At 46.6% G+C, this 21,597-nt stretch overlaps 1 protein-coding gene across 1 annotated transcript; it reads right to left on the reverse strand.

Moving 5' to 3' along the window:
• Positions 1–16,418: 16,418 nt before the first annotated feature.
• LOC101971549 (mitochondrial proton/calcium exchanger protein) lies at positions 16,419–19,844 on the reverse strand. Its single transcript, XM_040276229.2, has one exon. The coding sequence runs from the start codon at positions 19,730–19,732 to the stop codon at positions 17,567–17,569; it is 2,166 nt and encodes a 721-aa protein (XP_040132163.1). The 5' UTR covers positions 19,733–19,844; the 3' UTR covers positions 16,419–17,566.
• Positions 19,845–21,597: the final 1,753 nt, after the last annotated feature.

Below are 21,597 nucleotides of genomic sequence, written 5' to 3' on the forward strand. Positions count from 1 at the left end.
TGGGCCTGAGAAAGGCCCCAGGGGCCAGAATTCTCTGGATGCCCTTCCTTTCTTCTCTACTCTCATGGCTGAGTCCACTCTGTGGCCTTTGTGGCAAAGCCTCCGTGGCCCTTGACTCTGCTGGCTCCCTGGGCGGGTTCTTTGGAGGTATTTCTTGAAATCTCTGCTGCTCTGCCCCAGAGCTGAGGCAGGAGGCTTGGCTTGGACTCACAGCAACAGGAACCAGAACCCCCAGGGGAGAGACAATTGGCCCCAGGCCACACATCAAGACAGACCCAGGTCTATCTGTCCCTCTGGGCCAAGCCCTAGGACCAGGCTCTATGAGGAATGGGATCCACTCCTGTCCTTGAGACAGGGCCAGAGGTCACAGGGAGGCCAGCAGTTATTTAGGGTCACCTTCACAAAGGACCTTCAACTGAGACTTTTGTGGCAACCTGGAATTATTAAGTTATTCAGAACCTCAAAGAGCTGCATTTCAGATGGAAAAAGAAGAAGACATGAGACAAAACCCACAGCCATCACAGAACCACACTGTCTGCAGGGCCGTGGTGTGAACCGATGCTTCGGCAAACCCTGTGGTAACCTGTGAATGGCAGTTATTTTCCATTCTATTTTAAAGGATTAAAAGCATTAATTTGTCCAAGCAAGCATAGATCAGGAAAAAAAATATTACTATAAAAGGATATAATTGGGACAATTGCCCAAAGGTGAACACAACCAGCCAGGAGTTAGCAGGGTATGATCCTCAGGCAAATCTGGCCTGCAGTCTGTTTTTGTTAATAAAGTTTTATTGGAACACATCAAAGCCCACTCAGTTTTACCTGGTCTAAGGGCTGCTTGTGTGCTAAGGCATCACAGTTGAGCGGTTGCCATTGAGAATGTGTGACCTGCAAAGCTAGAAATAACAGCTCTTTCCAGAAAATGTTTGCTGAGTCCTGGACAGAATAGTAGTTTCAGGATAAATTCTCCTGTGGCCATAGGAGCTCCATAGAAAAGAGGGCTCTTCCTCAGAGGCTGCTGGGTGCCAGTCCTCTTGCCACCCCACTGTGCTCAGGACCTCACTCACCCTCATGCAAGGTGAGTCATAACCGTGCTGGACCCTGGAGACTTGTCTGCCTCCAGACTGTCCCAAAGGATATCTCCCCTTATCTCCTGCCTGTGCTGGCAGGACTGGTCAGCACTCTAACTATTCTTGGGATTCCTTCTTGGGGTTTTATCAGAAAAAGCTGCCAATCAGCCTGGAAATCTTTCCCCTTATCTATTGAGAGAATAACTCCGCTGCCCTTTCACTGTCCATTTAATGAGCATGTTGGTGGGCTCCGCAGCATCATCCTCACGTGCCTGAAATAAACTCCTACTGGGTCAGGAGGTATAATTCTTTTAATTTAGTGTGGGGCTACATTTCTTCTGCTAATATTTTGCTTAGAATTCTTGCATCTACATTCAAAACAAAACCTGTCCTGAGTTTTCTTTGGGTTGTTTGATCTGTAGACTAAGAGGCAACCATTAACAAAAATGACATAGATCTCTGTGTGTTCATTTGGAAGGATTCCCATAATCAATTTCATAGAGAAAACAAGTATGTGTATGCATTGCATGTATAATTTATATGGTATAATGTGTATGCCATATAATATGGTTAAATAAAAATGACTGGAGGCCATTGTTTTGGACCAAGCCCTAGGTGCCAACAGACCAGGCTAAAAATCAAAATGGAGTTACTTGTGTTAAAGTTCCGCATTGCCAGAGTGAAACGACCATATGACCAAACAGTTTGAATTGACATGAAAATGAAATTCATTTAGTCTTTACATTCCTGAAGGAACAATGTTAGCCAGGTTTTAAAATTGTTTTAAATTGCTCTTTCTCCATGTTCCCACCTTACAGCGAAAGAAAGTTTGAAATGAACAACCTGCTTTTTGTTCTTTGCTTCTCTTTTCTTCAGACCTTCTCTAGCTATAAAATTAATCTCCTCCAGATCTGGAGGCTTGATCAAGCTCTGGCTGGGCTCCCCAAAGAGAACCCCTCCAGTCTAGTACTAAAAAATTAAAGCCCAACAAGCTTGATTCCTTCTCAAAATGTACAAATTTATATGGTAGAACAGAGTCAAATAAGTCTAGGGAGCCACCAGCTCTACAGAAGCCCCAACAGATTCCCCCAGGCCAGTGTCTTTCCAACCCCAATCTTACAGCAAGATGGGTACATGCACAGGAGCACCACACACGCCCTCTAGAACCAGTCCTCCCAGACTCCAAAACCTTGTTAGCTGTGTGACACCTCTCAAGCTGCTTGACCTCTCTGGGCCTCAGTTTTCTTCTCTGTCAAATGGAGGTAATGATAATACCTCCCTCACTGAATCATCATAAGGATTAAAAAAATAATAATATGAGGAAGCAGCCACATAAAGCTAAATTTCACTGTGCCTTTCTTCATACCAGGCAAGATTGTTCACAGCAGAAACTCACCTAAATTAGTCACAGGGAAAAAAAAAAAAGGAAGGAAGAAAGAAAGAAAGGAATTAAAATGTGGAAGGCAGGCAGCTATGGCCGAGGAACCTGAGCATCCCCTGGAATCCCAGGCAGAGACTCAGCGGGGTTCCCTTGCTTTTTCTCACCTGGCTCCTCTCTATTCTCTTCATTCCCCTCTCACAGGTCACCAGTGGAAACTGTAGCTGTCCACAGCTCCTGGGCTGACCCGGCCTCCAAGTAGGTGGCCGAGGGTGCTGGTCAGGGGCTCAGCCCCTCGGCAGGGGGTGGCTTTAAACAAATGTGGCAGATCCCACTGGGAATCTGTGGCTCTGACTGTGAGGGGCAGCTCCCGTAAAGGGATGAAGGGATGGGACACAGAGCAAACAAAGCAATGGGCACGTGGAAGGCGCGGGGTTCTCCCACTCACTTAGACCCTGCACCCGCCACCCTCCATCACAGGACCAAAGCAGACGGGCATCTCCCACCCCTTCCAGGTTGACTGATTTTATCTGTCTGTAAAAACCTTCTCCCCACCCACCCCACCCCAACACATGAAGCAGCGGGGCACCGTAGCAGGCACCTGAAGTTCCAGCTACTGGGGAGGCTGAGACTGGAGGATCACTTGAGCCCTGGAATCCAAAACCAGCCCGGACAACACAAGCAAGTCTCTGTCTCAAAACTGGGGTGGGGGCAGGGGGTGCTTTTGCTGGGAGGAGCATCGTGAGTGCAGATGGGGGGCATGTTTGGCAACTGTCTGTGGAGAAAATTGACCACCTCACCCCCAGGAATTTTAGGAGGGGTCCAGAAGGATATGCCACCTGGACATAATTGGCTTAGGACAGAAAAGACTGTCCTGGGCAGATAGAGCAGGTCCCCTCCTGCCTACCACAATCTAGCTCTGTGACCTGGGAAGGCCACCCTTGTCTCCGAACCTCCAAGACTCAGGGATACCTGCATCCCAGGACATAGGAGGAACTTGGGGTGATGGGGATAGGAGAGCTTGGAGAGGGGACATGGCTCTCCAAGTCACATCCAGGTGCCATTATGATGTGGCTTTGGAACCTGGGTGGTCCCTGGCTCCTGTGGTCATGGCGTCCTCCGCTAGAAAGCCCTGCCTTGGGGGAAGTCAGAAACAGGTGCCTTGACTTGAACGCTAGGAAAGGCTTGGTGATCCATGCACTGTGATTATCCTCATTCTAGGGAAGAACTTTTGGGGCAGTCTGGGGTGCCAGCTGGAGGGTGAGTAGGAGCCCGGCTGAGAATGTCAGACTCAGGGTAGGACAAAGAATGGACCAGATGTCTGGGATTTGCTACCTGAATAGATGGGCAAAATAGCAGAACAATGTCAACCACCCCCTACAGCTTCCCAACCTCCAGAGGATCCCCATTGCCCCCCTGGAGACTCTACGCTCCGAGCTGGGCATCCGGAGCTCACCACACTCAGGCTCCTTGGAAGAGCATCCCAGTCTCCCTTCCCACCTGCATGGGACAGGTTCTCAGGTCCATTTCACCTGTTGACTGCCTGATGGTGCCTCCTTGACCCCACAGCTCAGAGTTCCTGCCCACCCCCTGCTTTGTGCAGGCTGCCAGCAGAGCCTTTGTCACCTGCAATCAATAGTAAAACTGGCTACAAAGGTCCCTGTCACTGGTTGCAATGCTGCATAATAACCCAACGTCGCAGTGGCAAACCTCATTTTGCTCGTGAGTTTATGGGGTTCAACTGATCTGGGCTGGGGTCTGTCCATGGAGGCCAGTCAGTTGTTCTACAATGGCCTCAGCTGCAATGATAGAAGTGGCTTGGCTGGAGACCATGTCTAGTCCTTCAGAAGGCCCACATGTTCCCATGACAGTGGCAGAAGACAAAAACCAAACCAGGATGGTGCAAGTGCCTTCTCCCCCTTGCCCAAGTCCACTAACATCAGGTCAACCCACGTAGATAGACCATGGGCTGAGTCCAGAGCCAGGGACTGGCAGAAAGTGTGACCAGTGCAGGGGGGCCAGCGGGTCACTCCACAGAGGGTCCACAGGGAGGGGTGAAGGATTGCTGGGCCCTGAATGTAGCTGATTACCGCGACGCCCATCTTCTCCCCCAGATGGTGCCTTTGTTCCTCCAAGAGTGGCTGAGCCTCACTGCACTAAACATTGTGTCAGGTTGGTTGCACTTTGGTGGGAGGAGAAGGGGCAAGAACTCAGCAATTTCAGTCTCTGTGACCTTGTCTCAGTTTCCTCATTTGTGAGAAAAAAAAGTGGTTTTGAAGCCCATCCTTCTGCTATAGAATGAAAGGGAACAATTGAGCCCTGCCCTGGCCCTGGGAAATGTCATGTTAGAGACTCATCATGGTTCCAGGCTCCCAGCCCACATCAGCCTCTTGCTCAGGATACATGCAGATCCCCCGTGGCCCTCGAGGCCCTCCATGCCAACTCCCCTGTTCTGCCCTCTCTGCATTTAGGGATTTCACATTCTCACAGAACCCAGGCCCCAGCAACTCCTTCGGTTCCTCCCTCCTCCTCCTCCTCCTCCTCCTCCTCCTCCTCCTCCTCCTCCTCCTCCTCCGGCCAGCTCACCTCATCTATCAGGTTTCAGCAGAGTAGACCTTGATCTTCCATTCCCTGAGGGTTGCAGAGCTGGCCATCTGCATTTGCTCTTGGGCACCACTCTTCTGGCTGTGGATCTTAAGCAAGTTCTTCGACTTCTTGAGCCCCGGTTTCCTCGACTGTAAAATGGAGAGAGCAATAGTGCCCATTCCACAGGCCCACGGGAAAGTTCACATCAAGGGCTTAGGATACTGCCAAACACCTGGGAAGTGCTGGGCTTCAGGAAGAATCTGCCCTCATGATTCACTTTCCTAACACCCCTGTGTTCCGCTTACCAACACTTGCTATATTTTAAATAAGTTTGCATGGAGGTGTATATGTGGCTATTTGTTGAAGGTCTTTCTTCCTCATGTGGAGTATAAGCTCCACGAGGGCAGAAGCCGCACTCAGCACTGTATCCCCAGCGCCAGGCATCAGCTGGCATTTTAAAGCAAAAAGATGGAGGGTTCCTCAGTGGCCCTTGACTAAAGAAAAGACACAAGTAGCCCATGATCTGGTCAAACAACAATTAGCGGAAGGACATATACAACCTTCTGTATCTCCCCATAATACTCCCATTTTTGTCATCAAAAAGAAATCTGGTAAATGGAGATTACTGCAAGATTTAAGAGCCATTAACAATGAAATGGTCATTATGGGACCTGCTCAATCGGTGATTCCTCAATTGTCTGCTTTGCCAAAAACTTGGTATGTTTTAGTTATAGATATTAAAGATTGTTTTTTTTCAATTCCAATTCATCCTGAGGATAGTCCACGTTTTGCATTTACTATCCCTGCACTAAATCATGAAGGTCCTGTTCAGAGATATGAATGGAAAGTACTCCCTCAAGGGATGGCTAACAGCCCAACTATGTGTCAAATTTATGTTAACAAAGTAATCCAGCCACTTAGAAATCAAAATCCTGAACTACAAATATTTCATTATATGGATGATGTATTATTAGCACACAAAGCTAAAAACACATTGCTAGAATGTTATGCCACACTTACAAACTTATTAAAAAATTATAATCTAGAGATAGCAATAGATAAAGTACAATTAAATTTTCCAATTAATTATTTAGGAGTTCTATTATCCTCAACCATGGTCCGTCCACCAAAAATTCAAATACGAGTAGATCAACTCAAATCACTTAATGACTTTCAAAAGTTATTAGGAGACATAAATTGGATAAGGCCTTATCTAGGTATTCTAACAGGAGAATTGGGACCTTTATTTGATATCCTAAAAGGTCCATCAGATCCAAATTCACCCCGAATGTTAATGCCTGAAGCAAGAAAGGCATTAAAAATCATTGAAACATATATGGAAAATATGCATTTGGATAGAATTGATATAAGTTTGCCTTTATTATTTATTGTACTACCAACAAAAAATATTCCTACAGGAGTATTTTGGCAAGAAGGTCCATTATTATGGATACATTTATCTTATTCTCCTAACACTATTCTTACTAGGTATCCTGAGGCTGTAGGACAATTAATACTCAAAGGAATAAAAACAGCAAAGGCAGTGTTTGGAATTTCTCCCCATAAAATTATTACTCCATATACTATGAATCAAATTGATGAATTAGCTAATGAGTTAAATACTTGGGCAACAATAATGTGCAAATCTAATGTTTCATTTGATAACCACTTACCATCTAATCCTTTATTGTCTTTTTGGTCATTGCATCCTGTAATTTTTCCAAAAATGACAAGAAAAACACCTATCATGAATGCTTCAAATATATTCACTGATGGGTCAAATAATGGTACAGCAGCAATAGTTACACCTGATCAAACTTTTACATTTTTAGTACCCAAACAATCAGCTCAAAAGGTAGAGCTTAATGCAGTATTACAAACTTTTGTGATGTTTAAAGATTCTGTATTTAATTTATTTTCTGATAGCCAGTATATAGTTAATGCTATAGTATCCCTTGAAGATGCTGGTAGGATTTCCCCTTCTTCTACTGCTTTCTCTTTGTTTTCCACTATACAAAGTTTAATCTGGGACAGAAAAGATCCATTCTTTATAGGACATATCAGGGCACATACAGGATTGCCTGGAGCCCTTAGTTTGGGCAATGATTTAGCAGATAAAACTACACATGACATACATATTTTCTCTACACTAGAAGAAGCTATAAATTTTCATGAAAGATTCCATGTCAATGCTAATACTTTACAAAAGTGTTTTAAAATAACTAAGGAACAAGCTAGACAAATAATAAAACAATGTCAAAATTGTGTGACCTTTTTACCACAAGTTAATCTTGGAGTCAATCCTAGAGGATTGATGCCTAACCATATTTGGCAGATGGACGTCACACACTTGCCAGAATTTGGAAAATTAAAATATTTGCATGTTACAGTTGATACTTCTTCTGGATTTTTGATGGGCTCCCTTCATGCCGGTGAAAAAACTAAAGATGTTATAGCTCATTGCTTACAAAATTTTGCCACTGTGGGCATTCCAAAACAGTTAAAAACAGATAATGCCCCTGGTTATATGTCTACTTCTTTTAAACAATTTTGCTCATCATTTGGCATTACTCATATAACAGGAATCCCATACAATCCACAGGGACAAGGCATAGTTGAAAGAGCTCATCAAACTATTAAAATGTACTTATTAAAGCAAAAAGATGGAATTGGGAAGGGGTATATATTCCCCAAAGATAAACTTAAAATAACCCTTTTTACTCTAAACTTTTTAAATTTGGATTCATCAGGACTTAGTGCTGCAGAAAGGCATATGTGTCCAAAAAATGTACATAAGCCCAAGGTACTTTGGAAAGATATTCTAACAGGACAATGGAAAGGTCCTGACCCAGTGATTGTCTGGAGTCGGGGGTCTGTTTGTGTGTTTCCACAGGAAGAACAGCAGCCGATTTGGATTCCAGAGAGATTAACCAAGGTTCTGACCCAGAACAGCAGCCGATTTGGATTCCAGAGAGATTAACCAAGGTTCTGACCCAGTGATTGTCTGGAGTCCGGGGCCTGTTTGTGTGTTTCCACAGGGAGAACAGCAGCTGATTTGGATTCCGGAGAGATTAACTAAAATCCTGACCCAGTGATTGTCTGGAGTCGGGGGTCTGTTTTTGTGTTTCCACAGGGAGAACAGCAGCCGATTTGGATTCCAGAGAGATTAACTAAAGCGATTTCTACAGACCAAAAAGAAGATGATTTAGCTCAAATCCATAATAGCTGATATCCAAAACTCCAATTTGGCTATCCTTACATCTGCAACAGAACCAGGATGCTTTTTTCAATATCTATTTTATTATTGCCCTTTCCCATATCATGAAGTTCTATTTTATTTTATTTTTTTTGAGCTCATACAGACCTAGGTTAATGTTTTGCTGATCAGTTCTATTTTTTTTTGACTATAGAGTTTTTAAACATTGCAATAGAGATTTTACCTGTAAAAAGTTATAAGGCCTTTACTATTATGTTATGTGTTGTATGTATTATGTGTGCACACTTGTGTTTTGTGTTATATGTTTGAATGTACGTATGTCCAATGTACGTATTTCCATATATCATATATGATGAGCGCTCATGAAAAGATGGATCCAAATATTTTTTTTATTCACGTGATTTAAATGGTTTAATTTAAATTGGGTAAATAACTGTTAAGAATTGTTTTAATATGTAAACAAAAAAGGAGGTTAACAGATCTGTTTGTTTACTCTCACCTTTTGTTTTCATTATATTTAATAATTCTCTTCACTATAATGTAAATTGTTAAGAAAATTGTTTTCTTTTAGTGTCTTCTGGAATGTTACCTAATTTTTTCTTTAGCCATTATTGCCAGAATTTCTATCTTCATCCCAGTGCCGATGAAGATAATATAAATTGTTAAGAAAATTGTTTTCTTTTAGTGTCTTCTGGAATGTTACCTAATTTTTTCTTTAGCCATTATTGCCAGAATTCCTATCTTCATCCCTGTGCCGGTGAAGACAAAGATAAAACTAATTTACAGTTTCTGCAATAGCCATCACTGAACTGCTTACAGAACTTGCACTGAACTGCTTACAGAACTATGTCACTTGTATGCATTGTGAACTATCTGTTGGTGCAGCGACTTGTGGTAGTGTTGGGGTATTTTTGCTGATGATATCATCGGTGGTACAATTTTCCCAAAAGGAGCCGTCAATTGACTTGGTATATCTTCCTCCCTTCTGCTTGTCATGATCATTCAGCTAAAATTTGGGGGTCAACAGAGGTGAGGCAAAGAACCTCACTCCCCCCCCCCCCCCCCGCTGAGACCTCTCCACAGGTGTGGCTGTATACTGGACCAGTAGTCAATGACGGGTAAGATCCAATTACAATGGTACCAACCTAAGACAGGAGGCTGACGCCCTGAGGTCAGCTCATCCGAAGACGGGTAAGGACCATATGTAGTATTGGACAACCTAAGGCAGGCACGGTCCCTAAGCCACATGCTTGTTGTTTAAACAGAGAGGGGGAGATGTTGAGAGCCACAGCCAAAGGGGCCCCAGCAAACTTCCAGCTGCCAGCAAGCTTCAGACTGCCCCAGCAACATCTAGCTGATTGGCTCCTCTGCGGTGATGTTCATTGGGCTGTTTCCCTGCCCTTCAGACTGCCAGCTGATGATTGGCTCACAGCGGCCCCAGCAACATCTAGCTGATTGGCTCCTCCACGGAGCTGCTCATTGGGTGACTTCTTTGGCTCTGCCCACGCAACCCAGCCAATCGGCCTCAAGAGCAGGAGGATTGTGGGAGGTTGAGAGGCTGGGGTGGGGGAGAGAGGCTTGTGGAAGCTGGTGGTGGCAGTTGGGCTCTGAGGGTTTTTCCCTGGAGCTGTTTTGTTTGGCGTTTGTAGTTCTAAAAATAAAGTTAGTTTCTTTTTGACAAGTGGCTCCTGATTTGTGCCAAGCCAGACTTCGGCAGCCAGGCATCAAAAAGGTTTTTGGGAAGTCTCGTGGCACAAGTCTTATGAATGACCCAGCAGATGAGAAGAGGGATAGCATTTGACTAGGGACCCGTGGAGTCCCAGCAGCACAGTCAGCAGGGGTAGGAAAGGCTCCATTCTCTTCGACCAGGATGGCCTGACTATTACAAGGTCCATTACCACCTCTCATCTCTTTCCATTCACAAATCTTAAAAGTACTGAAAATCTGCTCCACCCACCCACAGGCCCTGTGTCCGTGGAAGTGCTTTCTCCTGGGAGCACCCTCTCCTCCTCATTTTGCATTCCCAGGCCTTGGTGCCCTGCAACCTGGGGTCTCTCCTAGTCACAGTGGGAAGGATCACACAATCAAACTGCTAACTCTCTCCCTATCCCTCACAACAACCTGCCAGAGAGCTCACACGGTTACTATTCCCATTTTAAAGAGGAGGAAACTGAGGTTGCTAAGTGACTGGGCCAGTCAGTCCTGCACCCCATACAAATAGACAAGAGCCAGCCCAAAGCACCCAGGGGAACAGAGGCTGGGCAGAATCAAGCCTGAGCCTCCGTCCCTGGAGAGTGTGGAGGAGAGGCCCTTCAGGCTGGAAAGGCCTGAAGAGATGGCTCATCCCATTCCTGCCCTTAAGAGTCACGAGGGGGCTGGGCGTGGTAGCACACATCTGTATTCCTGGCAATTCAGGAGGCTTAGGCAGGAGAATGGCAAGTTCAAGGCCAGCCTGGGCAACCCCCACTTCAAGATAAAAAATAAAAAGGGCTGCAAAGTAGCTCATTCCAGAGTACCAGGTTCATACCAGTGTACTAGTGCCACAAAAAAAAAAAAAAAAAAAAAGTCATCATGGGGCTCTGAGGTTTGTGACATTCAAAGTCCCCACTTCACCCATGCTCAAGCCCCAGTGTCTGTCCTCACAAAGCAGGCTGACTGACGGCCTCCAACTAGATGGTGGCGACCTTGTGGAACAGTCGGTAAGTCCTGCCAACCACAAGTACCCATGGGCAGTACCATGGCCTTGCATTATTTAGAAATGGGAAATGAGGGTTTGATTGATGTTGTTTGAGAGAAACACTGACTGACCTATCCTGAACCTCTGCTAGGCTCTTTCTGCCCATTTGATAGCCCCACAAGGCTCAGCTCTTTATTTCCATTTGGTAAATGGGAAATCTGAGGCTGGGGTCATTAAAGTGTTGGTCCAAAGTTACCCAACTAGGCGGTGATGTCAATGACTTAGGAACAATTTTCTATTTGTCTGTGCAAATATAGTTGCTTGGGTTGCTCTGGATGGGGAAAGCGTCACTCTCTTCCAATGGTATTTCTTCTTCAAAGATTTGTCTGGCAAGCTGAGCACTGTGGCACATGCCTATAATCCCAGAGACTCAGTAGGCTGAGGCAGGAGGATCTCAAGTTCAAAGCTAGCCTCAACAACTTAGTGAGGCCTAAGCAACTCAGCAAGACTCTGCCTCTAAATAAAAATGTAAAAAGGACTGGGAATGTGGCTCAGTGGTTAAGAGGCTCTGGGTACCATCCTTTGTACAAAAAAAAAATTGTCTGGCAGGTATAAATCTTTCAGAATAAGATTGCCTTGAGGGAAGGTAAATGGTCCTCAGTGGATATCCAGGCCCAAGTCCCCTCTGTAAAGGTTCCTGGCCTTTTCTCCAGTAATAGGGAGCCCACCACCTTGGAGGCTGCTCCTGCTGTTCTGGCTGAGTATGGAGACTTGCCCTCCCTGAGGCTCTATAGAACTGATATATCTGGGGAAGTAAATGTATTCTCCACAGAGCCAGTGACCTCGAACTTGTCTCTCATTTTCTGAAGCCAGTCGCTCTCTCCTCCCAGGGAGATCGAATGTGCTCGTGTGACAGAGCTGTGGTTTCCACTCCAGCCTCTGTAGCCAAACTCCACAGAGTTTCAAATATCCCCAAGGCCTCTGAGGAGGAAGGCGCTGGGCCTGTCCCGGGCAAGGGCTGCAACTCGCCTTCTTTAACCCTGTAGCTGCGCTGCCTTGGACCCTGACAGGGAGGGGCCCAGTCCTGAAGGGACTCTGGAGAGGAGGCCTCGAGGGAGAAGTCTTCTCCAGCTGTCCCAGCCTTCCCTTAGTACGACAGGGTGAGGAGTCCTTTGTGGACATTTAGGCAGAGCCCCATTTTTCTGGTAGAAGCTAAAGTCTGCAATGGCACAGGCAGTCCTGTGACAGGATCATGAGACACTCAGGGCTTCTGATACCAGTTAAGAGCTCCTTCCACTGCCCCCTGCCAAGCCTGGCAAGGGCAGGGCAGGGCCTTCTCTACAGAGGGGGACACAGCCCTGCAGCCTCCTCCAGTCGCACACTGCCTCCAGACAGCGCAGGCGGGCAATTGCTAGAGGCCAGCTGCAGAGGTAGAAACTGGCACTAGGGGTTCACAGACTCAAGACGAGGCAGGGAGAAAACACGTCAGTGCTGCAAGAAGTGGTTCACAGAAGCCTGAGTTCCAAGCCAAGAACAAAACCAGAGTTTCCCAAAACATACATTATAGCCTGCAGAAGCCCCCCTGCCCAGGCCTGTCTTCAGAGACCAGGTTCCACCCACACTTCTGAGCTGCTGGACCACCACACTGGTCCTGTCATCCGAGGGGGTTTCACAGCAGCCTCATTTTACAGAAGAGAGAACTGAGGCCACCCTTCTCTGAGTAAACCCCTTGTAGTATGGGTCTGGGGGCCAGCATCACAGGCCCTGTCGAGGAGGGCTGGCTACACCTCGGTTACAATTCTGAGCCTGAGTCACAAATACAAACTCCCCTCAAAGGGGGTTACTGGCCTTACTGCCTGGTACCCCCAGAACTTTGTCCTGGACTCTACCCACAGTATAGCAGGGGTACAGACAGCAGAATAGTTACAACTTGTAACAATTTTGTGTGTGTACTTGTTCTTTGGCCCCTAAGATGCCTCAGGACAAAGTTTGTTTTTTTATTAGTTATTGATGGACCTTTATTTGTTTATATGTGGTGCTGAGAATCAAACCCAGTGCCTCACACATGCCAGGCAAGTGCTCTACCACTGAGCCACCACCCCAGCCCCAAGGACAAAGTTTTATAGAAATAAGAAAGGGAGTGTATTTTGGAGACGAGTCTTTCCATCTCTACCCCAACAACCTAATCATTTTAAGTATTTAAAAAATCAAGCAGCTCTGGAAAAAATTAAGCAATGTAACGAAAAAGACAGAAAGGAGAAAGAAGGAAATAAAACCAAACGAAAACTTCCCCCAAATCATGAGAGCACATAGCAAAGAGGGGGATCAGGACATGCTGACATGGCCCTGTTCAGAAGGTATCTTGGGAGTACAGAATCATGTGGGCTCCTTGTCCTACTGCAAAATCCTTTAAGAAAGTGAAGTTCTCAAGGTACAGGGCACAATACCTCTGTCTATATATTTTTAAATTCTCCTCTTAATGTTTCTGAAAAAAATTAGAAATTGTAAGAACTCAAAGAGTAAATTGCTAACATTCCTACAATAGTACAACAAACATATACAGAGTTCAGTTATTTTTTTTTCTACTTAATAGACCATAGAACTCTATTTAACTCCCAGCTCTGGACAAGTTACTTCCTGCCTCTGTGCCTCAGTTTCCTCATTAGTCATTGATTAAATGAGGATAACAGACACACCATGAAGAATGTGTGAAATAATGAGAAGTGCCCGGGTGCATGAGTTGCTTGTGATGATTGCTCTTATTAATGCTGTTGCCCTGGACAGTGCCTCCCCAGTACCTGGTGAGCCCCAGGGGACTCAGAAGGCTCTCATACCCATTTATCCCATAGTCATCTAGAGGGTATATACTCTGGGCGGCTCTGGGCAGGGTTGCCAGGGGCCCAGAAATAAATCTGATCGGGTCTTGTGTCCTCAGCTCAAGAGCTGCTCTCAGGACATAAGCCAGATATATAACCAGTGAGTGACAACCTTCAGTGACAAGGTGTTGCTGACCACTCAGGTGGGTGCTGTGGTACCCTTGACTCCACAGAGAAGGGGATGGAGCAATTGTCAGGAGACAAGGGGGAGGTGTATAAGGCAGACACATGGGAGGACACTTCAGAGGAAAGACAAATGCAAATGTCCAGAGGCCCTAGAGAGCACGGCCCTTTCATCACTCTGGCTTCGGATGTTGGCAGGAAAACGGGCCTGTAGGAGTGTAGCCCCAAATGACATGTGTGTCGGGGTTAGGGTGCATCCTCACACCAACAGGAATGCTTCCAGCTGCAAGGAACAGAAGACCCTGATGCCACCAGCTTGGCCAATAAACCGTGTACGGCCTCATGCAAAAGGAGGTAAAAGGAGGGCATCAGGGTTGGTTAATTCAGCAACCTAACCACACGTCTCCAAGGACCCGGGCCTATCAGCATGTGCAAAAGTAGAACTTCAACCCAGTGGAGGTCAAGCCTGAGAGGATTGGTCACTATCCGAAGCCCTCGAAGAAGTCCCTGTAGCATGGCTGCCCCAGCACCAGGCCTCTCACTAGGCTTCTTTTACCTCCCCAGTAGTCTCCCCTGGGGCTGGCCCCCTGCAGTGCTAGTTGTGGGAGAGGATAAAAGAACAATGTCACTGTTGTGCCAGCGAGGGAGGCAGGGTGGATGTGGAAGAGGCCATGAGCAGGGCCTGCTAAAATCCCCTGAGTCACTGCTTGACCATGCAGTCCTCGGTTTGCTCAACTATAAAGTGGGACTAACCTCACAGCACCTAGCTCATAGGGATACTTTGTGGATTAAAAAAAAAAAAAAAAAAAAAAAAACCTATGAAGCCCCTAAAATGAGTGGTACACGTCTGTAATCCCAGCTACTCTGGAGGCTACTCTGGGTTCAACCCCTGGTACGAGGGAGGGGGTTGAACAGTACCTGGCACATGTACATCAGCAACAGTTATCATCCCCATCTTTAACCACCCTTCTCTCCTACAAAACTCTCAGTCTCTATGCTTATTAGGTTCCTTCTTCTCTGGGCCTCAGTTTCCTCATCTCTGAAGCAGGATGGTTGGGCCAAGTGATTCCTGACCCCTGCCCTTTACAGCTCGGATTCCCCCTGGGGCAGTGACAGTCCTGGACTGCAACCCCCAAGCCTTGCTCAGGCTGGGCCCTCAGCTTGGAATGAAGCCAATCTCTTGGGAACTACCTCAAGTCTATCTCAGAATCTCTTCCCAGTCTCTCCTGTCTAAGCCTTGCTCACATGGCACTTCCACCTGCAGGGAGCTCGCTCTCTCTCTCTCTCCTACCAGGTTGAAAAGTGGTAAGAGGTAAGCTTAAGAATCTCATACACTGTGAGCCTTGGAGCAGGGGCCTGCACACAGCAGCTCACATTGTGCTCACCCCTATAGCAGCGAGTATTTGCAACACTTTCCATGAAATGTCTTTTTCAGCCTTGTTCATGCCCCACCCATAAGGCAGTTACTATTGTTTACATTCTGCAGATGAGGGACCTGAGGCTCAGAAAGGTTGAGGGACTGACCCAAGGTCACACATGAGATGAGTGATGGGAGTCAGAACTGTATCACATGTCTTCCAGGCTCCAGAGAACCTGTTCCCTAAATAGGCACCAAATACCCATCCCTGTATGAGGCAGGAGCCAAGTATGGCCTGCCAGCCCTCAGGCTGGAGCTCTGAAAAGCAGCCATATATATGTTTTAACTTAATAGTTTTTACTCTTTAAAAAGATAGTTCTAGATTTGGAGGTAAATTGAGTTCCAACATGCCTCCTCCACTGCCCCCCCATGCTTTCCCTGTATTAATATCTTGCATCGTTTGATGTTACAATGAACCAACATTGACATAATATGTATTAATACATATTACTAATCAAAGTCCATAGTTTACACTAGGGTTCTCTGTCTGGTTCACTTCTATAGGTTTGACAACTGAATGTCATGTATCCAATATTATAGTATCATACAAAACAGTTTCACTGGCCTAAAAAATCCCCTTGGCTACCCCTATACTTCCTTACCTCCCTAGACCCTATTCCTAAGCTTCTGGAAACTTTTTACTGTCTCTATGGTTTTGCCTTTTCTAGATTATATAGTAGGAATCATACAGTGTAGTCTTTCCAGCTGGTTTCTTTCAAGTAGTAAAGAGCATTTGAGCTTTCTCCATGTCTGCTTGTGGTCTCATAGTTCATTTCTTACTGTTGAATAATATTCCATTGTAAGGCTGTACCACAATTCATGCCTTTACCTACAGAAGGATACCTTGATAATTCCACTTTTTGGTGATCATAGACAAAGGTACTCGATACATGTGTCAGTTTTTGTATGGACAGCAGTGTTCAACGTAACTGGGTAAACATCTAAGAGCATAATTGCTGGATTGTATGCTAAGAGTATGTTTAGCTTTGTAACAAACTGCCAAACTGTCTTCCCCAGTGGCTGGACCATTTTGCATCACTGTAAGCAATGAAGAGAGTTCCTATTATTCTGATAGCATTTGGGATTTTGTGATTTGGATTTTAGCCATTCTAACTAGATGTGTAGGGTGTCTCATTGCTTTAATTAGCAGCTTCTTAGTGACAAATTATGTCCAACATCTTCTCATATGCACGTTGCCATCTGCATTATCTTCATTGGTGAAGTGCATATTCAGATATCTTGCTTTTGTGTGTGCTTATGTGCAGGGGATCAAACCTAGGGCCTTTAACATGGTAGGCAAGTGCTCTACCACTGAGCTACACCCCAAGAAGTGCCCATTTTTAAAGTTGGGTTGTTTGCTTATTGTTGAGTTTTAAGAAGACTTGAGTACAAGTCCTTTAACAGATGTGTTTTAGCCGGTGTGGATTGGCTTTTCATTTTCTTAGCAGTGTCTTCTGTGGAACAGATTTTTAATTTTAATGGAGCCCAATTTATCCACTTTCTCCTTTATGGATCATACTTATGTTGTATCTGAAAACTCACTGCCAAACCCAAAGTTTCACAATTTTCTTCTAAGTTATCTTGTAGAACATTAATAGTCTTATGTTTAGGTCTATAATCTATTGTGAGCTATTTTTTTAAAGGTGTAAAAGTCTGTCTAGATTTTTTTTTGTTGCATATATATTCCAGTTGTTCCAGCACTGTTTATTGAAAAACTATTTTTTTATCTGTTAAGACAACTGTCAAAAGATATTTGTAAAGGTCTAGTGCTAGCCCCCCTTTTCTGTTCATTGATCTATTTGTCTTTTCTTTCACCAATACCACACTATGTGGATTACTGTTCCATTATGATAGATTTGAAGTTGAGTAGCATCAGTCCTCTGACTGTTCTTTTTTGTAATTTTATTGGCTATTCTGACAAAATCCACAAAGAAACTTGCTGAGTTTTAATTGGGGTTATGTTGAAACTGTAGAACAATCTGAAAAGAAATGACATCTTAACCATGCGGACTATTCCTTCCTATCTGTGAACAAGAAATATCTCCCAATTTCTTTTTATGTGTGTTTTAATTGAAGTTTCTGATTCATTCAAGGCAAAATATTACATTTGCCACTATGGATCCCTCAAAGCAATCACCACTGGGGTCATCGGCACAGCAGCTGGTGCAGTGATGGAAGCAGATATGAGCAGCACCACCAACATGCCAGGGAGCTGGGACAGCCCTAAGCCTTCACTCCTGCAGCCTCCTTCTCAGCCCTTTCTTTGGCCTTCTTTATCATCTCCTCCTTTTCCAGCATTGCCAAAACTGTGGCCACCTGGCTGGTGGGGATGTCAATGTCTTCTTTGTCTATCAGCTCAACCATATTCATGAATTTGTCAATGTTGATCTTGCCATCCTTATTCTTATCAAATGTTGAGGCCAAGTGGATCAGCTTAGTTTCTGGAATGTGCTTGATTTGCTTCAGGGCACTGGCGAGCTCAGTGATACTGACAATTTCTGTCCCTGTGAGTGAGCCCTTTGCTGGCTCTAGCTTGCCAGCCTTCTGGTCTGTCTCCAGCTGCAAGATCAAGCTGTGTATCTGTCCAATCATCTGCTGGACTCTCTTTTTTACCCTCTGGCTGGCTTTAGGTGCTTCCACATGTTTTTTTCCACCAGTCTTCAAAAGTTCCTTCTTGATCTCTAGTAAGTCCTCACTGTGGTCCTGGACATCTTCCTTCAGCAGTTCAAGCTCTTCTTTCTCCTTGGATAGGGACTTCCTCTGCTCCTTCAGTTGAGAACAGGCACTGCTGAGTATGTGGATTTCTTCCTTAGTTATTTCCTCTTCCTTCAACACCTCAACCACAGGGGCAATGAGATGGGACTCTGATGGCAGACTCCTATCTGACACTTCCAGCTGCTGGTCAGCCATTGGCCTCCCAGAGGTGTCTTCTACCACTGCTTGGGACAGCATCTGTAGTTCCTTCTCCCAGTGCTCCTGTTGGATGGCTGCCTCCTCCTGCAGCGTGGCCTCTAGCTTCATCTTGTTGTCCACCTGACTGCCTTTAACATTGGCCACTTGAACCTGGGCTCCCTTCACCACAGTCTCTGGAAGCTTCTGCAGTGTGGATGTGAGCTGGTCAGTAGGAGAGAAGGTGGTTGGGAAATACATAGCTTGAGATAATATAAGTAGTGAAGTGGGGATCTTTTGGTGCAGGTGCAAGTCCAGCCACTGCTTCAGCTGGTCCCTCAGCCGATCTTCTGTGACACCCAGGACAGGCATGCCTCTCTCCCGACAGGCTGATTGCAACTCCGTGACATTCAGGCTGTCTACCCCTTCTTTAGCAATCAGCTCGTCATCAGCCTTTATGGACCTCAGCTGCATGGTAATCTGGAAGCGTAGGAAGCTGTTGGTGCCAATGGCCTGGAGTCCCAGCAGCTTACACAGAGCCATCAGCTGCTGCCGGGGCAGGTTACCCAGGGTCAGCTCATCCTTAAACAACCTGGAAAAACGCACGATTTCCTCATTGCTAGGTCTTTCATTAGTTTCTCTGATCTTCTGGAAAAACTGGGAGAAGTCTTTGGCAGTGCTCCCGGTGGCTGCCTTGTTCCTAGAGGCCATCTCCTCAGCAGTGTCCTGTAGGAACTTGGCCAGCTCCAGCTTGACCCGCAGCTTCTTTTTCAGCTTCTCTTCCTTGATAGATTGTGTCTCAAACGTGGATGGCAACATGTTGGGAAAGAGTTTGAGGGCAATGGGTAGCAGAAACTCCATGAATGGCACTACCACAAAGGCAAGGAGTGGTACAAGGCGGAAGAGGTCAGCGCAGACCCGAACTAACTGCTTATGCTCCCTGCGGCTCAGGGTCTGGCCCTTGAGAATCTTCCAGAGCGTGCGCACAGCGATCTTGGTGTCGATCCAGAGCAGGCGGAAGCCGTGGTAAACGTGCTTCAGCCCGTCTAGGATCCTCTGCTTGAGGCCAGGCTTCACTGCCCGCTCCGCGGTGGTGTTGGACACAGGGCTACCTTCCTCTAGCTTCTTATTCTTGTCCCTGAGGGACTTGGGAGATGTCACTGTGGAGTTACTGCTGAGGGGGTACGACGAGTGCCAGCAGCGCACAGGAAGGTCCCCAGGTCCTATGACAACCAAACGCGGGGCGGATGCCACCGTGTGCAAGCGCTCGGGCCTCAGAGGCCAGCTGTGGAAGCAATGGCCTCTGAAGGAGCGGTACAATGAGTGGACACGAGCGCAGCAGCCAAATGGCGCATCCATGCGGCTGACCAGCCCAACGGTGTTGGTACGGTGTTGGTACGTGGGACCGTCCCCCAGGCCACCGTCCCACGCTGCGGCGACGGGCATGGGGAAGCGGGCGGGTGCCCAGCTGCCAGGGCTCCTCAGAAGAATGGATGCCATGACCCTCCTACTACAGCCTCCTCCTCCAGACTCACGCTTCCTTCGCGTCCCCCCCTGTGGTGCCTGACCCGGGGGACGAGACGGTTGACTGCGACAGTTGGCTTCCAGTGGTGAGCACTCTACTGAAAAATATGGCGCCGGTAGCAGCCACCTCTGGGCAGGGACTTCCGGGGGTGGGGCGGGGCTGGTGGGGCGGGGCGGGGCCCTGTCCAGCTCTGGGCATGCGCGCAAGGCTCTATAAATCTTTGATACCTGTCATCATTTGTCCTTTCCTCACTTAGATCCTGTACATATTTTGTAAGATTTAGACCTCTTTCTTTCCTTCCTTCTTTCCCCTTTTATTTCTAAAACTAGGACCACAGATGGTAAGCCAACCCAGAGTCCACATTATAGGAAAGCATTTAAGGAAGTGAAAGTCCTCAAACCTGGGAAGAGGATATTTGGCTGTCTGAAAACATGCACTCACTGGGTTAGTTTTGCTGTGGGACTTAGGGACTGAAGTCTCCCTCCAGTGCCCTCAAATTTCAGGGTTTACCCTGCAGGAGCAAGATGGAACTGCCGCAAAGATCCTGCATCCTGTAGTCCTGTGACAGGAAGTGGCTCAGGGATCTTCATTGTATCCCACCTCATATTTCTTGAACTTGAAGAGGCACACCGAATCCCCAGGAATCTTGTTAACATGCAGATTCAGATTCAGCCTGGAGTGAGGCCCAAGATTCTGCATTTCTAAGAGTCTCCCAACGATGATTGGTGCTTCTGGCCCAGGAAGTACATTTGGAGAAACCAGACTCTGCCAGACCCTGCATCTCTCTTAGGCCTGACACATTTCTCATCTCTTGCTTTTCCTTTCATTCACCTGCCTGATACCCTCTTATCCCCCAGTTCTGAATGGGCACTCTCTTCTACCTAGTCACCTCAGAGGCTGTACGACAGTCTCTAAAGGACATCTTAAGAAAAGCTACCCAGGGAAAAGCCAGCCAGCCATACAAGCTAGCTAGCTAACACAGGTAACTCTACCAGTTGGTCCCAGCATCTCCCATCCCCTGAGGTCCCAGAGATGTGAGTAGCACTAGTGTCACCTGTGAAAAGGAGAAATGATCACAGAACCTGAACTAGCAGAACCGATTGAGGACCAAGTTCATGCACGTAAAGTAGGCAGCTGAGTACCTAACACAGTATAAACATGAGTTAAGTTTCCATCTTATTTTGTTGAATTCATAACTAGCAAATGTGGGTTTGAAGTTGACTTAGAGATCATTAAATGCAGTGATCCTCAAACTTGAGTATTGATGAATCGCCCATAGGGCTTATTAAAACACAAACTGTTGGGCCCTACCACAGGGCCCATTTAGTAGGTCTAGAGTGGGAAAAGGAGAATCTGCACTTCTGATAAGTTCCCAGGTGGTGGTACAGGGACCAACTCATTAGGAACCTGAACACCAGAACTGCAGTATTAGGCCAGGTCAGGGCAGGAATTAGGAGACTTATCAGCAGCCTGGGCTCCAAGGACACCGGAGGACCTTGTTCCAGCGCAAGACCCCTCTGCAGGCCTCTCTTTCAGGCCCGCTGCCTCCTGGCTGGCCTGGTGCCCTGGCCCTCGGAAGGCCCCTCCACCCAGCTTTGTTTGCATTCCTGGAGCCTGCGTCAGCCTGGACAGCAGGCTTGTCTACTCGGGCCAGCCTGGCGCAGCCCTCATGGCTGGCTCTGTGCTGCAGGCCTCCTGGGCTAGGCCAAGGTGGACACGCAGGGCTCACTTAGCAGGCCAGTGACTCATGCTTCCTCCTAGATTCCGGGAAATGCTTTCCCGCTGCCACTGCTGTCTTTTTGTTTGGTAAGAAGTCCTCTGCAGACTGCTGTGGCAACTT

This window comes from Ictidomys tridecemlineatus, chromosome 5, assembly GCF_052094955.1.
Source record: "Ictidomys tridecemlineatus isolate mIctTri1 chromosome 5, mIctTri1.hap1, whole genome shotgun sequence".
Lineage (NCBI taxonomy): Eukaryota > Metazoa > Chordata > Mammalia > Rodentia > Sciuridae > Ictidomys > Ictidomys tridecemlineatus.